The 25,577-nt window shown below is 35.3% G+C and overlaps 1 protein-coding gene across 1 annotated transcript; it reads right to left on the bottom strand.

The window, feature by feature from the left end:
- Positions 1–2,200: 2,200 nt before the first annotated feature.
- SMPDL3A (sphingomyelin phosphodiesterase acid like 3A) lies at positions 2,201–24,120 on the bottom strand. Its single transcript, XM_049771162.1, has 8 exons — positions 23,885–24,120; positions 16,790–17,003; positions 15,768–15,912; positions 10,774–10,870; positions 9,687–9,856; positions 8,877–9,057; positions 4,518–4,642; positions 2,201–2,574 (listed from the first exon to the last, which is right to left on the bottom strand). Exons 1-8 carry the CDS (start codon positions 23,973–23,975, stop codon positions 2,257–2,259), a joined length of 1,341 nt encoding a protein of 446 aa, XP_049627119.1. The 5' UTR covers positions 23,976–24,120; the 3' UTR covers positions 2,201–2,256.
- Positions 24,121–25,577: the final 1,457 nt, after the last annotated feature.

Genomic DNA, 25,577 nt, shown 5'->3' with positions numbered 1-25,577 from the left:
AAGCCTTGAACACCACTAGCTATGGCTCACCCCATCCACCCACCCCACCCACCCCCTAAAAAAGAAGAGTAAACACATAATCATAAATAATATAATGTTGTTACCTAAACTACATTTCCCTTCTTTTTTTTTTTTTTGTTTGGTTTTTGGGTTTACACCCGGCATCACTCAGGGGCTACTCCTAGCTCTATGCTCAGAAATCGCTCCTGGCAGGCTGGGGGGACCATATCCGATGCTGAAATTTGAACCACCGACCTTCTGAATGCAAAGCAAATGCCTTACCTCCATGCTATCTCTCTGGCCCCTAAACTACATTTTCTAAAAAAACCCATAAAATACAAAAATAAACAAATTCTTTCTAATTAAAATATACTTATTCACTTATAATTTTAAGATACAATAAGTGAATATATTTTATAAAATTCATTCTTCTCATTTGAGCATCTGCCAAAAATGTTAAATAAGGAGCTGAATTAAAAATATACAAATAGGGCATTTCATTTGTACATAGCTGATCTGGTTCAGTCCCTGGTATCTCATATGACGGGGCCTCCAAGCACAGCCAGGAAAAATTCCTTAGGGTAGACCAGAAATAACCCTTGAACATCACCAGTTGTGGCACAAAAAAAAAAAAAAAGTAAATATAATAGTAAAATGTTAATAAAAAAATGTTAATTAATTAGACACAGAGGGGACCACGCATTCTAGCAGCCCCTGGGGGGAAGAGTGGAGGATATAGGAGGCATGATGGGAGTGGTTGTGGGCGGACAATTCGGTGGTGGGAATTCCCCTGATTCAATGTAAATATGTACCTGGAATATTACTGTGAATGATATGTAAGCCACTACAATTAAAAAAAATTATGTTAAAAAATGTTGATAACTTTATGTGATTCATACTATGCCAAGAAGCTAAGCTGGCTATTTTCTATTTTCATTTTATTTCCATGAGTACTATAAATCAGATGATGTTGAAACATACACACACATATATACATATATATATACATATATATACATATATATATACATATATATACATATGTATACATATACATATATATGTATACATATACATATATATGTATGTATATATATATATATATATATATATATATATATATTGGTTTTTGGGACACACCCAGCAGTGCTCAGGGGTCACTCCTGGCTCCATGCTCAGAAATCGCTCCTGACAGGCTCAGGGGACCATATGGGATACCAGGATTCAAACCACTAACCTTCTGCATGCAAGGCAAATGCCTTACCTTTATGCTATCTCTCCAGCCCCTTCAAGCTATAATTTAATACCTTTATGCTATCTCTCCAGCCCCTTCAAGCTATAATTTAATGGTAATTTTGTTAAAACAAGAACTTCAGGCATAATCTGAAAAACAAATATCAGAAAATATATATGATTTATGTCTTTCCATTATTTCTTATAACATTCCATGAAATAGTTATTTATGCTATGTTCTTGTTCCAAGATAAAGCAACACACGTAAAAGACTATGTAACATGAATAAATCCATTTCCAAAAAAGGAATATTTGATTAAAAATTGAATTAACTTCTATTTTTTCCTTTTTCTTAAATATCCTTAAAATTTCTCTAAAATGGTTACAGCAGCACTAGTAGGAACCCAGACAGATGATACACCCATTTAAGTACATCATGTCTAGTCCCAGAAGATTATAAATATTTTAGACATAATCATATTAGTAGAGTCTTGTGAAGACAAGTAGTCCCTAATACTCAGAGATTCAGAGAGACTCCTAAGTAAACCCTGGTGTTTAAATAAGAGTATATAGTAGACAGCCTGCCAACAGACAGTGTTAATACATCTATAAACAATTGAACTTTAAACAATCACACTGCAGTTTAAACATGAATTTTAATAAGTAAATTAAAGAGTAAAATTTAGAATACTAAAAATAACTAATAATACTTAGGGAGAAGCAATTTTCTTTATTATATAAGTTACAATCTCAATAGTAATCAAAATTAGGAAATTAGGTGCATAAAGAAGAATATAGGATATTTATATCCAAATACCATTCTAGTAATAAACTATTTCTATATATTAAATGAAATGAAAAGATAAGATATTAAATGTATTTATGTTAGAGCATTATAAAAATAATGTAAATGAAACAAAGACAGGAATTCAATAATTCATCAAGATTTGTGTAACAATTTCCACAAACTAAGCTCAGCAATTGAACAATGATTCAATTTGTTTTAACACAAAAGGTAAAATTTTATGCATTGTACCTTATATAATGTTTTTTGATACAATCTAAGTAAGAAGCATGATCAAGATTCATAATTGAACAAACTTGAAGGGTTTTACATTTGCCTTTACAAATTCCAATTTTGTCAAAACTCACAAAGAAATAATTGTAGTACTTCATAAACTGTGTACTGTTTTTGATTGCAAATTGTTTAGCTAATCCATACAAACTTTTGGGCTGCAAATCTTCAATGCCATATGTATTGGTCAGATTATACTCCAACTTCCAGTTTGCATCTCCCTTTAGATTAGCATCTGTCAAGTTCAAATAATACTGTAGCATATCCTATAGTGAAAAACAGTAACAAAACAGATTCATTTCTCTCTTTTTTTCTAAAGAGGCGCCTCCCATACAATGTCTCTAAAGCACTTTTAAACTTCCCTGAACCAATTAAGTATTCTTTAATACTGTAGTAAATGTGTTTCTCTTCTATGTACAAAACAATGATAAATATTTAGAAGATATGTATTTATTATCTTTTAGTAAATATGAGACACATAGCATATATAATATACCTATTAACAATCTTGATTTGTTTTTTCAAAAACTAAAGTCATACTAGACAAACTGTTTTCACTCTTAAAAAAATCTTTTTTTATTTTTGGGGCCACACCCATTTGATGCTCAGGGGTTACTCCTGGCTAAGCGCCCAGAAATTGCCCCTGGCTTGGGGGAACCAAATGGGACGCCGGGGAATCGAACCTCAGTCCTTCCTTGACTAGTGCTTGCAAGGCGGACACCTTACCTCTAGCGCCACCTCGCCAGCCCCAAACTCTTAAAAAAATTTCAATTATATCCTAGAGATAGTATGTGTCAAGCACTTACATGAGGTCAACATAAATTCTATCCATGACTCTACATATGGTCCCCCAAACTCCAATGATAAACCCTAAGGAACAATGAATTTGGCTCAAAATTGTTTTTTAAATCTTTGATCTTTATCAGGAACAGCTTTCAATGATAATATATTTATATATACATGTATGCGTATACCATACTTGTATATTTGAGGTTCTAATACAAAAGTAGGCAATGAGGCTAGAGCGGTGGTGCATTGGTAGGGTGTTTGCCTTGCATGCAGCTAACCTAAGATGGACAGCAGTTTGATCCCCCAGCATCCCATATGGTCCCCCAAGCCAAGAGCAATTTCTGAGCACATAGCAAGGAGTCACCCCTGAGTGTCACTGAGTGTGGCCCAAAAACAAAACAAACAAAAAAGTAGGGAACTAATAATTGCAAAAGAAATCTTTTGGACTAGCTAACAGTCAAATGTTAAATTCACTCATTTAATCTAATATTTGTGGATTAAAATAGAGTTCCCTGCCCTATTTTATGTATGAAGTCAGGTTCTAAATCATAAGAATTATCATCTATTAAGTTTATGAAAAAAACTTATACCAATAAAGACATCAATTGAAAAACTCTTGTGATATTAAATATTTTGCAAAGAATGATAAGCTATGGTCAGCTTTTCAATATTGACTGACAGGACTAAGAGCTTTTGTGAAATCTGTTGTTCATACAAAACAAGCAGAAGAATTATGAAAAGCTGATTAGAAACATATATATATCCCATCAAGTAAAAGAGAAATGCACATGATTTTGTGTGCCTGACATAGCCCACCAGTTGTATATACACTTCAACAACCTTTTTCTCTCAGTTAATCATCCAACTCAATATTTTCTTACGACATATTTTTCTAAAATTAAAAGAACATTCATTGCAATGAGCCAAATATTTTTCTAAGAGCCATATTTATATATTTAAATTATATCTAATCATGAAATTCTCACAGAAACTACGTAAAATCAGTAACATATTTATTTTCATTATACAAGTAAATAAATTGGAACAAGCCTTGGCAATACTATACAGATAAGTATGGTTTCAGAGTCTTTTATTTTTCAGCTATCTCTTAAAGAATAATTTATTAAAAAATACGCTAACTGAAAATTCTCAATGTAACCAAATCCACCCAGCTCCACAAACAAATAATACTGTACAATAAAGCCCTCATCCAGATAAATTAAATATTTAGGTCAGAAGCAACTTTCTAAACATGAGCTCAATGAGCTTCCACTTTGAAAGTGCTGACATTCCAAACAGAAAAAGGAGAAGATATCACGAGGTTTCAGCTTACATAGAAAAGAAACATTCAATTAAACTGATGAAAATTACAAAAGCAGGAGCATAAATGTAGGATTAATCCTAAAATTCCACAACTTACCAATAATTTATAATCATGAGGATCATACTGAAATAGCCTGATACCAGGATTATTAGTTTGTTTTTCTGAAACACTCTTCATTGGGGTAACAGCAGGAGCCACAAATAAAGAATTTACTGGATTTCCTAGAAAAAAACATAAACATATGCATTATATTTTTAAAAGACTGATTCAACTACAAACTCCCAGATTTTACAGCTAAGTGGTGTGTGATCAAACTTTATCTGAAACAACTTTAAAGTTATAATTTTGATAAATCAAGTACACTATTATTATAAACTAATAAAAAATGCTTGGATATTGGGGCCAGAGTGGTAGCATAGCGGTAGGGCATTTGCCTTTCACACAGCTAACTTAGGACAGACACAGGTTGAATACCCGCATCCTATATGATCCCCTGAGCCAGGAGTGATCTCTGAGCAGAGCCAGGAGTAACCCCTGAGCACTGCCAGGTATGGACCAAAAAAACAAAACAAAACAAAACAAAACAAAACAAAACAAAATATATGCTTGGATGGTTAATCTAGTTACCCAAATATTTGAGCAAAACAAACATATAGAATGGAAAGATCTAATATTTTAAATTCACTTAAAATGTTTCATAAAAAAAAGAATAAACATGTAAAGGAAATGTGGGGGAATCTTACCAAAATGGTGAATATAAGTGGTGGCTCATGGGGGCTTATATATATATATATATATATATATATATTTAAATATATATACTTTATATATTTATATATTATATTATATATATTATATATTTTAAATATATTCATAATAATGAATAGTTCATAATAAAAGTTTCAAATAATAACAAGTATTTTCTCAAAATATAAAACAAGTTTTATATCTCTCCATAAAACAATATTTCAATACTTATATAAGAATTGTAATCAGGATTTTAATAAAATATCCTTTACTTTTTTACATATCTATTACAAAGTTGCATTTCTTTTTGAGAAATAAATCAAATACTAGAAATGTTCAATTTTACTAAATCAATTCTACATTAAAATGTAAATTATGTTTTTAAGTTTTTCTTTAATTACTGAAAGAAAAGAATTTTTTTCTTGGTTGACTATTAGAAAATCAAAATTTTGTTAGTCAACTATGTCTTACCTCCTACAAAAATATAAAATAATCATTTTTATGCTAAAGTTTTTCTTATTCTTTCTTTTTTTTTTAATTTGAGCACCATGATTACAAACATGATTATATTTGGGTTACAGTCACAAACAGAAAATCCCCCTTCACCACTGTAACATTCCTCCCTCATAATGCCCCCCTCCCCCTTCCCATCCTCTCCCTGTATTTGAGACAGGCATTCTACTACAGTTATTTGTTTTTAAGTTCAGTAAACTGTTTTTTCTTAAAGGATAAAGTGTTAAAAAATATATATATACACAATAGTAAAGTTGTGACAGTGGCAACCACCGTTGTTTGCATAGGCCCAGAAAAATATGGAAAAAATGGGAAAAAAAAAAAAAAAAACCTTGGCCTGATTACAAGAAGGAATTACCCCAGAAGTTTATTGGCATAAGACCGACTCTGGGGCCCGGAGAGATAGCACAGCGGCGTTTGCCTTGCAAGCAGCCGATCCAGGACCAAAGGTGGTTGGTTCGAATCCCGGTGTCCCATATGGTACCCTGTGCCTGCCAGGAGCTATTTCTGAGCAGACAGCCAGGAGTAACCCCTGAGCATTGCCGGGTACGGCCCAAAAACAAAAACAAAAACAAAAACAAAAAAAGACCGACTCTGGGCTCTAGGCATACCAGTCTGTCTAACCCAAATCATTCTCCATGGTCCTGGTGAAACTTTTTCACACTTTAGCTGTTGTTAGTATTTGGTTCCTATATTTAAAGATTCTGGATTCTATGCATTTCTTTCATTGAAGTCAGGCTGATTTGGAGCATCCTCTAGTTTCAGCACACCATTAGATGCGAAGCAATCTGCCCTGCAAGCAGGTTGTTGCTGAATCTTCTGAGTGTTGAGAGCCCTCCTTGGAATAAGTCAATGCCAGAGCAGTAGTAGGTCTTCCATGGTAAAGGTTTGCATCCTGGTAATGTTATAGACAATTGTGGTTGTTTCCATAGATGGTATCTATTGTTCAGGAGTGTATGGGCAATGCCCATTCTTCTGATGCCTAAGCCAAATCATGATAATGTTCAGGGTATAAGGCCTAACTGCATTACCAAATTTATGTTCCCATCTCTATTAGATAAGGACTTTTTTGCATATGTATTATTTTCCTATTTTAATGTGCCTATGCAAAAGAGAAACAATGCCACAAGATATTGTTGGTGCATCTGGGGGCCAATGAAACAAGTCCAACATTCTCCGTAACTTGGTTCAAACATGAATTTTATACAGAGATACTCTTCTACCGGTATTGTTTATAAAACAGATCTCAAAGGGGAAAAAGCAAACAATCAATCAAATAAAAAAAAAAAAAACAGTGGGCAAAACTGTCACTATATAGAGGATATTCAAAGGAGAGTTATAGATGTTAAAGGAATACATCTGAGATATACAAAGGAGATACACGTGTCCCTTTTATGTTTTAGAAATAGTCGAGGAGGAAGGTGTTGTTTACGAGACACTATTTTGGTCTGTTATTTGGCCATCTGGAGTCTGTAAACAACTCACAGCACCTCATATCAGGAAATGTCTTTGACTGGGGGTGTCTTGGAAACTGATTATGGCAGCAAGCACAGGTACCCAGAGAAGGGAGTTGGAAGATAGGAGTCCATTGATAATAGATTGACAGTAACAGAGTTTTGGTTTCTTCTCAGGCAGAGAATCTATCTTTTTCCTATTGGGAGCTGGCTGGCAGTTAGCTTGAGAGAGGATAATAATCTGCCTCATAAAGAGCGAGGAGAGCATGGAGCCATGTCGATCCCTTATTGCCTGCTGAAGCTTCCAACTCCCCTAGAGGCATTTGCTTCCTAATTGCTGGAAGCCGGAAGTTCACCAGTCCCCTCCCTGTCCTCTGCAGGAACGAGAAAGCCAAGGTCTCCTTTAAAACTGCTCCTTGCCGGAATCCACTTGCTGGGACCCTGAGCAGGTGGCCAGGGTTAGTCCTGGGGATTGGAAGGAAGGAGAAAGAAGGCTGTGGGGGGCAGCCGAGGCTGTATCTTCCCCTAAGCTTGGCCAAAATGCCTACCACATGGAGCCATGTCGTCCCGTGTTGCCTGTTGAAGCTTCCGACTCCCCCCAAAACATTACTGTGAAATATATGCAATCCACCTTGGCCAAAACAAAAATCACTAGTACAAATAAAATGGTTAAATGTGGGGTAATAGGAGGTGGGAGTGAGGGAGTAAAGGAATAAAATGAGCTTCTGGGTGGTGTTCTGAATATGACAAACAGATTAAACCCAATGGTATCCAAATATTTGTCTATACATTCCACGGGGGGGCTTTCACAATGGACAGGGTTAGTAAGGAAAGTTGCCTGTGACTTCCTGAAGCCAGAACCTCTTGTGCTGCCATTCCCCATGCTTAAAAACTCCCAGCTCCCAGGAAGGAAAGAGATCCTTAAAGAGCTGGAAGCCTGGAATTTCAAAGCTCCCACCCAAACCCTCACTGCGGAGCCAGGTGGGAAATAGGGAAACCCGGGGTAACCTTTAAGCTCCTCGTCAGGACCCACCTCACTGACTCCCCAGGCATGTGGCCCAGGGGAAGCCCTGGAGTTCTGGAGGATGGAGGTGGAAGGGTTCTGGGGTGACCCAAGCCCCTCACCCCTCCTAGGCCTGGTTATAAAGACCTTTGGCATGGCGGAGGCTTGCCAAAACCCATGCTGGCAAAATCTCCAATTCTTTCTTTTAATGCTGAATAAATGGCAATATCAGCAAGATATTTTAAATAATTCAATATATTTTATTAAAACCAACAGCAAATTGTGCTTTCCTATATATATATATATATTTATATTTACTTATATATAAGTATGTATCTATATAATAAATAAATCATAAATATATAAATATAATACATAATAAATGTATATTAATAAAAATAAATATGTTATATAAATGTATACTAATAATATAATATAAATACATATATTTATTTATATATTTATATATTCTGAGAAGCAAAACAAGGTATATTAAGGAAATCTGACTAGAGTAGGTAAATAGCAACCAATAAAATCTCTTTAAATTTGAGGTTAGCTAAAGGAAACAGTAATAACAGATTTGGACACATACTATACAACCAATAGCAAGTAATTTAGAAATCAGTAGCCTGCTATCACTGCAGGATCACTTTTCACTGAATGAGCAAGTAAAAATAGTTAAATATTCATGACTTTGCTAAAGCAAAGAAAGTAAATTCAATCAGAAAGTCATGTTACCTTTCTTATCTGAAAGAATCATAATGGAATCTCTGTGAGTGTGCCCATAAAATTGTCCTGCAATGACATCACTGTATTTTCTAAAAATCTCTATCAACTTTTCATTATAGAATTCTCTCATTGCTGTGGTACTCTTCGAATAGGGCAGATACCCCACTGGAACATGGGCTATTATGTACACCTAGAAAAAGAAACACAGTAGAACTACTGATAAAAAAAAATCTCTTTTGCACATTTACCATAACTAATCATATTTAAATGTACAAGGGGAAAAGCAAAGGAATTAAAATTTAAAATGTAATAAACCATTATCTTCTATTAACTAACATAGGAATAATTATAAAATTGTTAATATTGGTGTTTGAGCCATAGCACAGTGGATAGATGTTTACCTTGCACATAACCAAACAGGTTCAATCCCCAGCATTCATATGATCTCTTGAGCCTGTCAGAAGTAACACCTGAATGCTACCAAATATGACCCAAAAACCAAAAGATAAAAATAAATTTGGAAATTGTTAATTCTTTATGTGTTTTTATCTCATTTGAACTATACTGTTAGTGATATAAAGTAACAATATAAATTCATTTAGATTATACTTTATATCTACAGATGTTAATAAATCCTCAAATAATTCAAAGCAGAACAAAAGTAAAACTATCAATGATAGTGATCAATTGTAAGATATTTTATGTAAAATATCTTCAATTCTACCAGATTTACTTAATACCTGGCCACCTTCAAGTTGAATAAATCCTCTTACTTTGCCCTCTGCTTATCCCTTGATGATTTGGGTCTACAAGATCTACCTTCTCATTATTTTGCTGAGAGATGTTTAGTGTGTTTTCGAGCCATTCAAGTTGATTTGCTGGATCAGTCATATTCCGAGTCACAGTATTTGGGCTGTAGTACAAATTTGTGTTTAGACTGATGATCCTAAGGTTCTGATCAGGAGCCACTTTCTGTGAGTAAAAGCCACCTATAAAAAACAAATTCAAAACATATTCTTTAAAAAATACAGATATACAGGCACTGGGAAAATACATTTTTCATTGCAGTCAATTACAAAGGTTGTTTCTCACTGTTGAATTTGCGCTGATATTATAGGTGTTATTACATGGGGATCAGATTCTTATACATAACTATTGAAAAATATTCTATGGCCCACCTACAATTGGGTTCCCTTATATATTGAGGTAATAACAGTGATAATTTGATGAGACAGAAAAATAATTAAATGTTCAGCTCAAAGTGAGAAAGTATTGAGTTTTGTAAAGGAACAATAATACAATCTCCTACTTTTGTCTGATCGTGAAGTTAAAATGAGAAATATAATAAACCATAGCGAAAAGACTTGACTTTGCCAGAGACTACTAATGGCTGAAGCTCGAGAAATAGTACAGCAGGTAGGGAAATTGCCTTGCATGTGATCAACACAGATTCAACCCCCCCAGCTCTGTATATGGCTGCCAAAACACAGAGTGATGAACCTTTAAGATGAGCCTATCAAGTGTGTGCTCCCCACAAAAATTATCCTTCCCCCACCAGAACAAAAAAGAAAATCTGGTAGCTAAACCAGGGCTATAACAAATTCAATGCAGAAGAAGCTCAAAGGAATTTTTCCACCTGGGAAGCAGTGATGGGGAAAAAAAAACTTGTTTACTGCAATAGTACTTTCAGAGCTAGTCACTGAGGTGGCCTTACTTTCATGGCCCTGGTTCCTTTACCCTCTTACTATTATGCCATTCTGGATTTCATATATGACTGATAGACTACAGAGAAATTCAGTGTAAAGGGTCTTCAAAATTAGCTTCTCAAGCAAACAGTAAAGATGTAAGTTCAGTCAACATAAATAAAAATTAGGATAAAATGGAACTGAGTAAGTTTTTCATATACCTTTCGTAAAAGTAGCAATAGCATCTTCATTCAACCATGGTTTCCAGAAGTTTGCTACTGCTTCATACACCCTGCTGGTGTTAATAGGCAGCTGATCCTGATCACAAACAATGTAATTCACATGTGAAACTTTAAAGCAATTTTTATTAATTATTTAAACATTACTTGCGTACTCACTATGTTAGGAATCTCAAGATGCAAAGATGAAAACTAGATAGATTTAAAACATTAAGAATTTGTCCAAAAAAGAAATTGATGTATATGCATACATACATACATACATACATACATACATACATACATACATACATACATACATACATAGGACCAGAGCGATAGCACAATAGTAGGGCATTTGGCTTGCATACATCAACCCAGGAAGGAGCCAGGTTCGATCCCAGCATCCCAAATGGCCTACCGAGCCTGCCAGAAGTAATTTAATTTCTGAGCACAGTGCCAGGAGTAACCCCTGAGCACCAACGGGTGTGGCTCAAAAACAAAAACAAAAGAATTTGAATTTGTCACTTAGGGAGACAGTGAGAAATCAAACAATGAACTTGTCCTACCTCAGAGGTTCAAAAAGTATACAAACAAAAGAAAGCCAGTCATGAAATCACCATAAACAGACCCGAAACAATTATTCTATCAGCAGTGCTATACACAAAGCACCTCTTTTAGTATGTAGAAATGATATGATAAAATGTTCATTAAAAAGACACAAAAGAGGGTCCAGAGTGGTGGCGGAAGGGATAAGGTTTGGGGGACCATATGGGATGCCTGCGGATCAAACGGAGATCCATCTTTAGGTCAGCCACAAGCCCTACCACTGCGCCACCACTTCCGCCCCTTTCTTTTTTATTTTTTGGGGGGTATGATACTATTTTTAAAAACCCTAAAGACTACCAAAAAGCTTCTAGAAACAAAAGATTTGTATAGGAAAGTAGCAGGCTATACAATTAACACAAAAATTAGTGGCCTTCTAATATACAAATAACAATAGAGAAAAATAGACATTAAAAAAACAACCTCCTTCACAATAATAACATAGAAACCCAAATACCTTGGAGTCAACTTAACTAAAAAGGTGAAGGATCTAGACAAAGAAAATTACAAAATATTGCTACAGAAATAAAATAGGACACAAGGAAATAGATATATTAAAGGATTGGGAGGATTAACATCATTAAAATGGCAATACTCCCCAAATTATTGTACAGATTTAATGCAATCCCTCTAAAGATACCAATGGTATTCTTCAAAGAAGTATATCAAACACTCCTGAAATTCATTTGGAACAATAAATGCCTATGTATAGCTAAAACAACCTTTACTAAAAAGATGAGAGGGATCATTTTTTCCCAACTTTAAATTCTATTACAAAGCAATAGTCATTTAAAACAGCATGGTATTGTAATGGAAGCAATATAATTTTATCTGAAAGGCACTTCTGCCAATCTTATATCAGATTTCATCTTTATACTATATTTAAAACATAATATTATCATTTAGTATCTGTGTATCATATTTTATCACATTGTGATAAAATATTTGCCTTTACAATCTATTTTCTCATAAGCATTATCATCATCATCATTATCATAATGAAAAACAACAAAGTCTTATCCATTTATTTGTATAATTTGGGATGGTTGCCAAGATACTGACAGCTTATAAGGAATATTCAAATCACATAAATTTCCTCTATATTTTCCCTTTAAATTTGAGAAATAAAAGCACACAGATGTTATATTATTTATCCAGGAACTGGTGATTAGTCCTAGAACTAAATCTGGATCTTTCCATTACTAGATACTAGAGTAATTATCTATTGCGCCATGCTATTGTTCCATCCCTCTTTGGTCTGTGTCGTGACAAATGGTGGGAAATTAAGTGCAATGGTTAGGAAAATTACCCACCCATTACTTTAGTAGCACAAGTCTTACAGTGTAGGAGTAAATGAGGACCCTAGCCCAGAATGCTTCTCTGCCTGGCAAATGGAAGGAATCTCTACTGCCCACACTAATATCTACTTCTGATGTAATGGGTGGGGACATATCTCTTATGTATGCTCATGTGGTTATATTTATAACAAATATATGGGATTTTTATGGAGAAATAAGATATACCATATTTATCTGCTGCTAATACCAAAATTCTATCTTAAATATCAATCTCCAGGGTAATGGTTGGGTGGATTTTTACATCACATTGCACATTACTGAAATGGAATGGGAAAATATCAGTCCAATGATAGAAATTATTCAAATAAAAATTCAAACTTTAAACAGAAAATGTTAATAGTTAAGATATACTTAATAATTGAACATATAATGGAATATACTTTAGAAGTTGGATAGTAACTATATTTTTTAATTCACAAAATTTGATTTCACCAAAAGAAGACTTAAGTACAAATACATTTTAAAATGTCCTCAAAGAAGTTAGTAAAATTATATCTAGAGGGGAGCTTAATCACCTAATAGAGTCTCTCTGATTGAATGAGTGTGTGCCAGGTAGGAGGCTGAGGCCTTTCATTCAATAACACAAATGAATGGCCTTTGTATTAGGAACAAGAAGTGAATTACCCAAGTTTATAAAGCCATTGGAAGCATACAATAGCAAGAATTCAAACTTCTATGACAATAACTCTAAACCCATAAATCTGCCAGTCACCTAAAGCATTCAAAAACAACGTGTGTGATTTTTGGCTCCTGAGACAATTCTTCCCGAAGCCTCTCCACTGTGTGGTGCAATATGTCAACAGCAACAAAAGTTAAATAGTTGAAAACTGACTCATAAAGACTCAGAGATTGTTTTTCTCAAGAATAAACACTAGTGCCAAGAAGCCACTTGACATTTAAGTTCATCCTTTTCAAAATCATGATTTTCAGGTTAGATCAAAAATATAATTGCATTTGGGCCACTAATGATAGTTTTATTTCTATTTGCTAAAGTGAACATGAATTTCTGAGATCTTTTGAATCTACACAAATTTAAGATGTTTCACTCCTATAGCTGACCCTCAAAGCATGTCTGTTACCCAGACTTTGTTCACAACAAGCTTCTTAAATAATCACTCAGCTATATTGAAGACTCAACTATAGCAGAGAATAAATATTCCTACAGATTATTGAACCATACCTTACTTGAATAAACTGGACCTGAACATGGACTTACCTCCTTAATTCTTTTATTTTCCCTTTATTTATTTATTTATTTATTTATTTATTGATCGATTGGTTGGCTGGTTTTTGGGCCACACCCACAGCGCTCAGGGGTCACTCCTGGTTTGTACTCTCGCCCCTAACAGGCTGGGGGACCACATGTGATGCTGGAAATCCAACCTGTCTCCTGGGTTCAGCAGTATGCAAGGCAAACGCCCTGCCACTGTGCTATCTTCTCAGCCCTACTTCCTTATGTCTTAAAATCTATTTTGTTTTTAACAAAAATCGAGCTTGCATCAGAGTATGAACAGCTTTTGTATGCCTAGTAGAAATTCTAAAAAGATTAAATGTATAATACTGAACTTTCTTACCAAAGCTAGCATGGAAATATAAACAATAAAATTATTCAAAGGAAAAAAATTGAAGTATATTGTGTAGAAAAACAGGAATAGTCCATAAACTAAGTAAATTTTCTTCCCCAAACTAGCTATATAACTTTTTTTGTGTGTGTATATCTTTAAAAAATAATGTTTTATTGTACGTTTTACAAGTTTTAGCAATGTTGCCCTTTTTGTTCATAAAAGATAAATAAGTACTGGCCTCTTTAAATATTGGTGAATGTGTTTGTTTGTTTTTTTTTGGTTTTTAGGCCACACCCGGTAATGCTCAGGGGTTACTCCTGGCTATGTGCTCAGAAGTTGCTCCTGGCTTGGGGGACCATATGGGACACCGGGGGATCAAACTGCGGTCCGTCCAAGCGCAGGCAAGGCAGGCACCTTACCTTTAGCGCCACCACCCGGCCCCAGTGAATGTGTTTTTAATTAAAAACTTTATAATTTAATGAATTAGATTTCTACACATATAAATCAATAGATTGACTTCCTATTTCAGATTAAACAAGATTATTTGGATGATTGTATATGGTTATCTTTAATTTATTTTCTTTGGATTAATGTCCAAAGAATATCTTTATTTAATTTTTTTTTGTTTTGTTTTGGTTTATTGCTCACACACGGTAGCTCTTCAAGCGTTACTCCTGGCTCTGCAGAAATCGCTCCTAGCAGGAAAAGGGGCCCATATGGGATGCAAAGATTTGAACCATCTGTCCTGGATTCGCTGCATTTGAGGCAAATACCCTACCTCTGTGCTATCTCTCTGGCCTCTATTTCATATTTTTATCATATGATTTAATATAAAGATGACTACTTGGGGCCGGAGAAATAGCATGGAGGTAAGGCGTTTGCCTTTCATGCAGGAGGTCATCGGTTCGAATTCCGGCGCCCCATATGGTCCCCCATGCCTGCCAGGAGCAATTTCTGAGCCTGGAGCCAGGAATAACCCCTGAGCACTGCCGGGTGTGACCCAAAAACCACACACACACACACACACAAAAAGATGACTACTTTTCTTAATTTATTTAGAAGTACTAAGCCTTAGAGTCTACTAAAATGTATTTATTTTGATAAATCACTCCTTCTACAATTACTTTTTTCTAAAATATTGTTTTAAAATATTTTTTTAATTTTTATTTTGATCATATTGGCTTACATATCTTTCACAGTAGTATTTTAGGTACATATTAACATTGAATCAGGGGAATACCCACCACCAAATTTGTCCTCCTCCCATCCCCTATATACATAACTTTTAATGAATTAATAAGTCACTTAAATGAAATAAAATATTTGTCTGCTCCATGATAAATAGTACTCATCATGCCTACTAAGTACCTATATTTAAACCCTACTTTTAGTTAATTGTTGTCATTACTTTGACATTACTGATGGAAAAAATCCTTTAAGGTTCTCCAGAAGATTAAATGGAATTTACCTGTGGCCAATAGTCATGATTCCCAAGTGCAGGGAAAACCTGAAGCTTTGGAAAGAGATCCTGAATTATGGCCGTCATGTTAGCAATTACATTTATAACAATGTCTGTTGATAGAAGACGTACTGGAACATGAGGTGGACTGTCCCTTGGGGGGGGGGGAAACAAAATTGAAGAAAGCAAAATAAGTTTCTGTAAATAGCTACTAATTGTTTTTATTTATGAAACTTTACAGACTTCACGTTAGTTAAAATAACTCTCATAGATGATCCTACAAAAAATAAAACTGTGTTAGACAAAAGAAAAATTAGAAATCTCAGCTATTTCATGGCATAGCTAAAGATTTCTGAAAAGTGAAAAAGTATCACAATTTATCACAATTATAAAACACAGAATCAAAACCCAAAATACCTGGATTCAGATGCAGTAACATTCATTATTATCTATATTTGGTTGAGCAAGTTTTTTAGATGCTCAGTACCTTCACTTTCTCATATACAAAATGAGAATAATAATAATAATAATATATTATAAAGATTAAATTAATTATAATATGTAACTGAATTATAATAGGTGCTTATTATAATTGTAATAGGTGATTATTTCAGGTACAGAAAATATAGTATTTCTATCTATCATATGGATGGAATTAGTTACTGTAATCACCAATTGCTGTCACAAGTTAACTGATACCATTACTACATTTTCAGAATATTTTCATGTGAATAAACTTTACTTATTTTCACATGAGTAAACTTATGTGAAAGAACACTGATATATATATATATATATATATATATATATATATATACACTGTTTATGGACTCATAACATCAACTTATTTACAGAGTGTGCTAAACATATATACGTAGAATTCTAAAATCTTATCTCTAATAATATTAATTTGACTATTACCTTTTAAGCCTAAAACATCTTAAAACATAAACTTCTGGTGGGACTCAGAACTTTAAATAATCTCAGTACACTGTACATAAATATTGAGTAATATTTATATGATCACTTACCCTGTCCAGATCATAAAAGATGTATCTTGTCCAAAATTTTTAATAAACTTAAATGCAGATAAAATAAGCATATATGGAGAATCACACAGAACATCTCCAAAAACTCCAGGATTAGAAGCTTTGGCTCCTTTGGATGTAACACACACTTGTCTAAGGTCATCTGTGAGGTGATAAGTAGGGTCTAGGTGTAAATCAGTCACATGCCAAAACTGTCCTATTGAATAAAAAAGAAACACAGTTACACCAATTTCACATTTGAAATTCCCATGCAAAGATTTAAAGTAATACTAGAGACAATCATTCTTCCCTATAAGGTGAAAAGTGTTAGTAATTTAACTCTTTATGTATTACAAGGGTGGGAGACATGGTTCATGCTTTGCAAGATGGAGGATGAGTTCACTCAATCTGCACTACCAGAAATGATTCTCCCAAGCACCCCAACATGTGACTGCTCCCACAAACAAACAAAATAATTGTTCAAAGAAAAACAAAAAAAAATGTTATTTTCTCTGAAGTAAAATAAATTTCTTCCCTCTTAGAAGATAGGATCCTAAGGAGAGTAGGGAAAATTTTGTTTGACATATGTCAGGAGAGATAAGCTAAGTGCTGGCATGACTACCTAACAAAGACTACAAAACAAGCATGAATTTGCATAATAAATTGCATGGAGACATCCTTCAGGGAAATCAATAGTAATATCAAATTGTGTTTTATTACCATGGCCCCACCCTTGCAAGCCTCTAACATTTTAAAACTTATTTAGATTCTTGTTCCATTAAATTGATTTGAAAATGTGTCATAATTATTAGGGTTACAAACTAAATCAATTGCAGAAGCAGAACCAGAAATTAATACCGGAACTACTAAGTACTTGCAAAATCTTTGCCTCATAATTATGGAAGCCAGGAAACAGTGAAGGAGGTCGTGCGCATGCCATTTAAGTTGACAAATTGGGTTCAACCTCATATAGTTCTGGATCACTGCCAGTAGTAATTCCTGAGTACAGAGCCAGAAGTAACCCCTAAGCATCACCAGGTGTGGTCTAAAAGTCAAGAAAAAAAAAAACATTTCATTCTAGTTTTAAGTTCAAAATAGCGAGTGTATTACCATTGTGTTATGTCTTCTGTTTCTATTAATAGTGGTATACAGTTTTATTTGTATGTCTTTAATCTACTTTGTCATGTTGATTTTCAGATACTTGATTTTTGAAAGAGCACAGCTTTGAATGAGATTTCTAAAAATTTCTGCTATATTCATTCTTTGCATATAGAAATTTATATTTTTGTTATTAATTTTGTAGGTTATCACTTTACAGTTTATTTCTAGAATTCTTATAGTTTTTAGGGTTTTCAAAGTATAATATGTCATCAGAAAATAATGCCTATGAATATTTTCATGTGACTTTTATCTTTTATTTTATGATATCATATATTAATATAACACATTACATTGATTGGTTCATATATAATTCTTGCATTCTTGGGATAAATCCAACATGGTTGTGATGTATGATCTTTTTAATGTATTACTGGATTCAATTCACTATTTTTGATGAGGATTTTTTCTAGTAATGGGTGTAGTGTTGAAGCACTATATGCCTAAAGTCATTTATAATAGTACTGTAGCTAACAGTGCCAAAGAAAATTTGGGATAAAAAGAAATTTCCAAAGGTTAGTAAGTGTTACATAATTTATGTAATTCTCTCAAACATTTTCATAAAATGTTAATAACATTAAGAGAAATATTTGTTAAAGATGATACTTCCATTGACTGGGCTTTCAAGTAATAAATCAGAACCCATTTGCTCACATCCTTGTTTGAAAGAGATTTGTTCACTAAAAGAAATGTTTAACTACAGTATCTTCTTTATTAAATATTTACTATGTACAATGATTGTGATAGCAATTTAAATAGACTATGTCCTTTCATTCTCAAAATTCTCTAAAGTAGAGGTCATTTTCAATTTACAATTGAAATACATATTTTAGATAAAATAGAAAATTTCTACCACACATCTAATGTATGGTAGAGTTAAAAACTGAACGCCCCTTTTGAAAGTTCGTCAAAATTTATAATACATGATTTGCATATATCATCTTTCTGCCTTCTTAATGCAACAAATAAGTTACATTGCATTAAAATATTTTCACGCTGGGTAGAGCATTTGCCTTGCAGGCAGCTGATCTAGGAATGATTCCTGAGAACAAAGCCAGAAGTAACCCGGAAACACTGCAGAACAAAAACACAAAAAGCACAGAAACAAAAACAGGGCTCAGAGCCATAGCACAATGGTACATCGCTTGCCTTGCATGTGGCCAACCCTGGATGGACTGGTGCTCGATTCCCAGCATCCCATATGGTCCCCTGAGTCCGTCAGGAGCAATTTCTGACTCATAGCCAAGAGTAATCTCTGAGCACCGCCAGATGTGATCCATAAACAAGCAAAAAAAAAAAAAAATCACAATGAATCTTAAACTCTTTCTGATTATAACTAGGTTATATGAGAAGCACATCAGAAGAAAATTGCAGCAATATTAAATATGCCAGAAGAATTGAATAAATAGAATTTAAACATCTAAATAGTGATAATCAAAGTTCTGATCATTGAGCAAACATTTGAACATTACCTAAAGCTTTGATATCAACATAAAAAAATTAAAAAGTTAGCTTATTATGATGGAAATAGTGATTTATATTTGAATTATTTATGAAGTTGAATTATTCCTATAGTTGCTTAAATTTAAAGATAAGGAGAGGAAAACAAAATTTCTAAAAAAAGAAATAAAAGAAACAACTTTATGGTCAATTACTTGGTATTTACTCATAATTTTAAGGATTTCCTACATCATTTATTCCATATTTTAGAGGATAAATTTGAACAAACTTATTCAGTACATAAAAATGGACATAGTAAATAACACAACAAAAGAATGCCCTTTTTGAGGTTAAAAATCTTACAAAAACCATATGTAAACATGTATAAACATATATTTTATGTAAGAAAATGTTTATATTACATATGTATGTCATAACTATGTGTGTTTGTTGTGTTAAGTGTGTTTATCTATACTGTGTTTATATGTTTGTGTCTGTATTACATATTTAAGCATAAGTAATCATATGTTTTATTAATTGCAAAATGTTAAGCTGCAATGAACAAAACAGTATATAGTTTTGGGGGGGTTAAGATTGAAATAGACTGACTTTGAATCCAAGTTACATTTACCAATCTAGCTATGTGATCTTGGCATTTATAAGATGAAAATAATAATAATGCCAAGTAGGTGAGAGCTCAGTGATTAAGTCAAACTATTAAAGTTTTACTTCAAAAACTATTTAAAGGGACCATAGTGATAGCACAATGGGAAGAAAATATACTGAACGGAGTTTCATCCCCAGCATCCCATATGGTCCCCCAAACCTGTCAGGTGTATTTTCTGAATGCTGAGCCAGGAGTAACCACTGAGTGCCTTCACATGTGATCCAAAACCCAAAAAACAAACCAACAAGCAAAAGTTATTTAAAAGTATATAATCAAAAAGGAGAAAAATGGGTGGTAATTCAAAGGGTGGAGTACAAGAGGCCAAAGTTGGATTCCTGGCACTGTAGTTTGGAATAGCCTCTTTAAATTGCCCAGGAAATTATTATTGCCCAGAAAATAGGGTGTATCCAGCATCTAGTAAGTTGTATATTTTTTTTTAGTTTTTAAACACTACTTGTAATTATAACTTCCTCATGTCTAAGTAAAAGAAATTTCATTTAGAACCTACTGTAAAGTTAGTACTGGGTTTCTTAATTTTTGCTTATATTGACTAATCATTATTTCCACTTTACAGAAAAGGAACTATCAAACACAGAAATTAAGTTCAAGCTGAATATGTTATATGCAGCAGACAAGATAGGAATTCAAGAAATCTGACTCCATGTACACACTGTGTGTGGGTGCTCACATTCAAATGGCCTTCTGTTGCATTTGGTTCATGTAAAATAGACTGTGCCCACATAAATTTCAGATACTGTAATGACTAAGGAGATGTAAGTTATGAATATATTAAATTGTTATAAACCCAAACTAGAAAACCATTAACATAGTTTCCTCTCGTAAAAATCTAGGACATAGATTTTTCTATCCAAAAAATTTAAAATATGTCTGTCTTGTCCTTAACAAGCATCCTTTAATTAAGTAAAAACATATTTCAGCATTTTCTCAAAGTTCCATAGTAACTAAATAATGAAAGCTGAGCTGAGATCAGCTCTCCAGACAGTCTGGTCCACTTACTATAATGCATTGTCAGACAGGTAAAGTAGGGGGAATTTGTTTAATTACACGAAAGCCTATTTTTTTTTTGATGTTTTGGGCCACACCTGGTGGCTCAGGGGTTACTCGTGGCTATGCACTCAAAAATCACTCCTGGCTTGGGGGACTATATGGGACGCTGGGGGATTGAATCATGGTCCATCATTGGCTAGCGCTTGCAAAGCAGACATATTACATCTAGTGCCACCTCTCCCTTCGGCCCTGATGCCTATCTTTAAAAGAAAAGACAAGAACAAAGATCTGACAGATTTTTAACCTGGAATTTATGAACAATGACTACCTGGGAACCTATGTCCTGCCTCCTATAAAATGCAAGGAAGGCAAGTGAAGCAGGGGTGTAATCAAGGTCATAAGTTTGGACAATGGCAGAGCTCACACTACAAACCAGATCCTCTGGTTTACAGTCCAAAGTTCTTTATATTACACAGCAATGCTTTTTATTCTACAGGTAGTTTTTGAAAAGATGTCCACAACAATGTGCTCAGATAAACTAATAAATAATATATCTAAAAATGTTATACTGTATTCTAAAAGCCCAGTAAATGATCATCAAATGTCTGAACATAGGATTGTTGTTTAGGCATGTTCATTGTTTGCAATGTCAGTTGCTACCAAATACCAAATAGTTTATCTTGGCCTATGAAACCAAAATAGTTATAGCCAAATACATCCACGCGAAGCTCCCTGGTGGTGGTGTGCTCTCATCACCAGGCCTTCAAAGAATAGAAAGTGTGTGAATGTGCACAAACAGCCAATACAATTAAGCAAGTGCTAATCATGGTTGATATTGGAAAATGGTTCAACCATTTGGGATAAGTTGAGGAGAAAGGGGAATGTGCTACAATGTAGAAACCATATAACCTAATAAACTGCAGAGTGTTCACTACAGCAGTATAACTTTGTTACCACATTCCCTTTGCCTTATCCGTTTCTTTTCCCTTAGATGGATGACTCAACCTTATAACGTCAGCAACACAAACACAGCTTCCTACACCTACACCTACAGCTGAGAGCTGTGAAGGAGACATTCATTTGCTTTAGGCAATTGGATCCCTAAAACTATAAGATTTGTTTACCTTGGTTAATCTCAGGCAACAGTGGGACAATTTTTCAAATCCTAAACAGTCACATCATTTAAGTGCATCTTATGATTTGATAAAATTAGAAACAAACATCTATAATCATTCACAATTAGAAAAACCATATTTACACTTCATGCTTTCAACTGCCAACAGCTGATTCATAAGGACTTGGCTTGCAAAGGGAAGGTTATTTTTTCTCCCTCCCTAATATTTCTGAAGTCCTGAGAAACAGTGTGCACCTACAACATTCAGGCAGTTTCAACACAAGGAACTGGGTCACTGAGTTTCAGAGACACCTATGCCTCCAACCACAAAATACAACTTCACCTATGGAATTTTCCCCTTCTAAACAGAAGATCAAGTATTTTTAATAGAATTCAGGAGGGTAAAGCATACCTTGATCTTTGTGACTTTTTCACTTGGATGATTCAACCTTACACTGTGTTAACTTTGTAGTTACAAAGATCAGCTCAGATATCATCAGACAATCTCTCACACATCCACAGGAAGTAGAGGTTCTCAAATTCTAATATCAGATTCAACCGGAAAGTTGTCTGAACAGGTTGTTGTCTCAAATTCTTCTTTATCTACCAATCTTAGAAACTGAGGTCTTACATGGCACGTTGAGAACCACTACTATGCCACTACAAAGTGTTGGGAGTGTCATCACTACATCGGATAGATAGGATGCCTAAGCACAACCAGGTATCCCCTTCCCCCCAATTTAATCCTACTCCCAGGGGTCTAGGTAAAGAAAAGGTAAGTATTCCTACTTACTGAGCACCTGAGCACTGTCGGGTGTGACCCAAATAATGGAGGGTACCAAGACCAGACAGTCATATAAACATTAAGTAGAAATAAAAATATGATCAGACTTAAATGCCAAATTCAAAGTCAACGACAACAGAATCGACACCCAATCTACAACATGCTAGACACAGAAGGGACCACATATACTAACAGCCCGGGAGGTTAAAGGGGGGGGGGGGGGTGGAATAGGTGAGAATAGGGGTGGAGGGAGGACAACATTGGTGGTGGGAACGCCCCTGATCCAATGTCACTATATATCTAAAAAATTACTGTGAAAGATTTGTAATCCACTTTGACCAAAATAAAAATTAAAAATAAATCAATAAATAAAAAGTAAATCCCCTTGTTTCTATAGGGTAGGTAAGACAGACGAGCTGGCAATGCTCTTGCTAAGGGAGTTGTAAAGTTTCACCACCTATCACTGAACAGGGCAAGAGTTTTTCCAGTGCCACTGAAAAGGACACCCCAGGGAGAGGGCAGACAGGGCACCTCCACTTAGATTTTTGGCAGTTTAGGAGCAGATGGAAGTGCCAACTCCGGGTCTCCTTTCTTCCTTTGAGACTAGCAGATTTAATACCAGGAGGCCAAAAGTAAACAACTGCTTGGCGGGCAGAATCCCGAAGCCTTGGAGCGCCCCAAGTGGAGCGTGCATTTGATCAGCCAACACACAGTGGGTGTCTAGGCCCGGTGGCTTTAAAAGCCCTTTCGTCCCTAGGCTGCCTTTGCCCAGAGCCCCGGGAAGCCCAGCTGTGGAGATGGGGCTTTGAGCGCCTGCCGGGCTCGCTGAACCTGGCAGCCCGCAACCCAGCTTCCTGGCTCCGTGCGCTCTTCCGCCAGCGTTCCCAGGGCAAGCCACCCGCAGGGTCGGGGACCTGGACAACTCACCCACCGCCGCAGCGGGACTCCGAAAGCCCAGGCCGGGTCGGCCGTGCCAGGCGACCAGGAGGCAGCAGAGGAGCGCGCTCCGCAGCGCCATCGCGACGGATGGCCACGGGGCTAGGAGACTGGCTGTCCCGCGGTTCCAACTCCTACCGTCAGGCCTGGGGCTGGGGTGGAGACACGGAAAAAACTGGAGTGTAGACGCCGGGAGGTCACGTGTGAATGCAGATTGTGGAGGAAGTTTTTTTTTTTTTTTTTTTTGGCTGGCGTTTCAGCAGCTGTCTAGAGATGAGATCTGTGCCTTAGCCTCTCAGCGTGGATGATGACGAGCTAGGAAAGAATGTGCCTGGGCTCACACCTGGCACCGGTCCCCTGCCCTAAGTGTCACCTAATAAAAAATAGACCATGTTGAGGAAACCTAACTCTGTCCGCACTATTGAGAAAGTCTTGGTAGGCATTAAACGTCTCACGCTCCACCACAGACAACTGAATCACAGATTGTGGGAATGAAGCACAGTGTTTTTTTATTAAGTCCTCCAGATGTTGTCCAAGTGAGGGTTTGATTAAAAACCATAGTGATCAAAGACAATAGGTATTAGCTTAAAAAAAAAAAAAACTGGGGTGTTTCATGCATTACAATGATGCATGAAAAATCATCAGTAGATCTTGTTGATTTTACTTTTTTGCAGAATAATAGAGACCTAGTTTGCCAAAGAAGTGAATATTCTGAAACTGTGCTAGGTTTTGAAATTCTTTTATTACCACTTATAAAGAAGAGATGAGTATCCTTTAAATTGAAAGGGCCTGGAAATCTTCTGAAGAAAAAAAGAAAAGCATCCTCCAGAATTAATAACCTCATCAAAGAGGTAATAAGGTATATTTATTTTCCTGCAAAGAAAACCTGATTTTGTATTGTGTGAAACCTAATGGAAAGTATTATGAAAGGAGCTTTGAGATAGAATCTTTTTCATGTCCATCCAGGGCAGTTCAAAGTTTGAGGATGACATTCAAAAGACTTGCTGAAAATTCATGTACCTTCCATTTGGGAAAAATAAAAGGAATGGTCTTTGAAGTTCCTCAGTCCATCACCTCAAGCATGAAGTAAAATGAAGGGAAAAAAAAGAAAAGAAAATAGAGCACTGATGAGAGAGAACAGTTTTAAGGATGACATCAAAACAACATGTGTGGTACTTGTCTGAATAGTTAGACAGGAAGATTGGGTTGTTTTTTGTTTGTTTGTTTTTGGTTTTTTTGTTTGTTTGTTTTTGGACCACACCCTGTCATGCTCAGGGGTTACTCCTGGTTATTTGCTCAGAAATCATTCTGACTTGGGACCATACGGGATGCAAGGGGATCGAACCGCAGTCAGTCCTAGGCTATCACGTGCAAGGCAGATGCCTTACCACTTGCACCACCACTCCAGCCCCTAGACAAGAAGGATTTTAAATGATAAATTTTGAGGCTAGAATGATAGTACAGTGGTAAGACATTTGCCTTGTGCACTGTCAATGGGATTAATCTAGGTTCAATCCCCAGCATCCCATATGGTTCCCTGAGCCTGCCAGGAGAGATTTCTTAGTGCTGAGCCAGGAATAACCTCTGACTCCCCCCCCCCCAAAAAAAAAACAATAAAAAGAAAATGACAAATTATGCATCTATATTTTTGCTCCATTTTCAATAAACCAGAAATTAATGTGGT

The sequence above is a fragment of the Suncus etruscus genome, chromosome 4 (assembly GCF_024139225.1).
Source record: "Suncus etruscus isolate mSunEtr1 chromosome 4, mSunEtr1.pri.cur, whole genome shotgun sequence".
Taxonomy (NCBI): Eukaryota; Metazoa; Chordata; class Mammalia; order Eulipotyphla; family Soricidae; genus Suncus; species Suncus etruscus.
The sequence above is the reverse complement of the archived record's forward strand: the minus strand, read 5'-3'. Positions and strand labels throughout refer to the sequence as shown.

What these genes read in the sequence shown, in the direction of transcription:
- SMPDL3A (XM_049771162.1), bottom strand. Translation starts at nt 23,975, where the DNA reads ATGGCGCTGCGGAGCGCGCTCCTCTGCTGCCTCCTGGTCGCCTGGCAC. An exon ending in TATTGCTACTTTTACGAAAG is followed by an intron (nt 9,857 to 10,773) that starts GTATATGAAAAA and finishes TGTTTTTTATAG; the next exon opens with GTGGCTTTTACTCACAGAAA. An exon ending in CTCAGCAAAATAATGAGAAG is followed by an intron (nt 9,058 to 9,686) that starts GTAGATCTTGTA and finishes TTCTTTTTCTAG; the next exon opens with GTGTACATAATAGCCCATGT.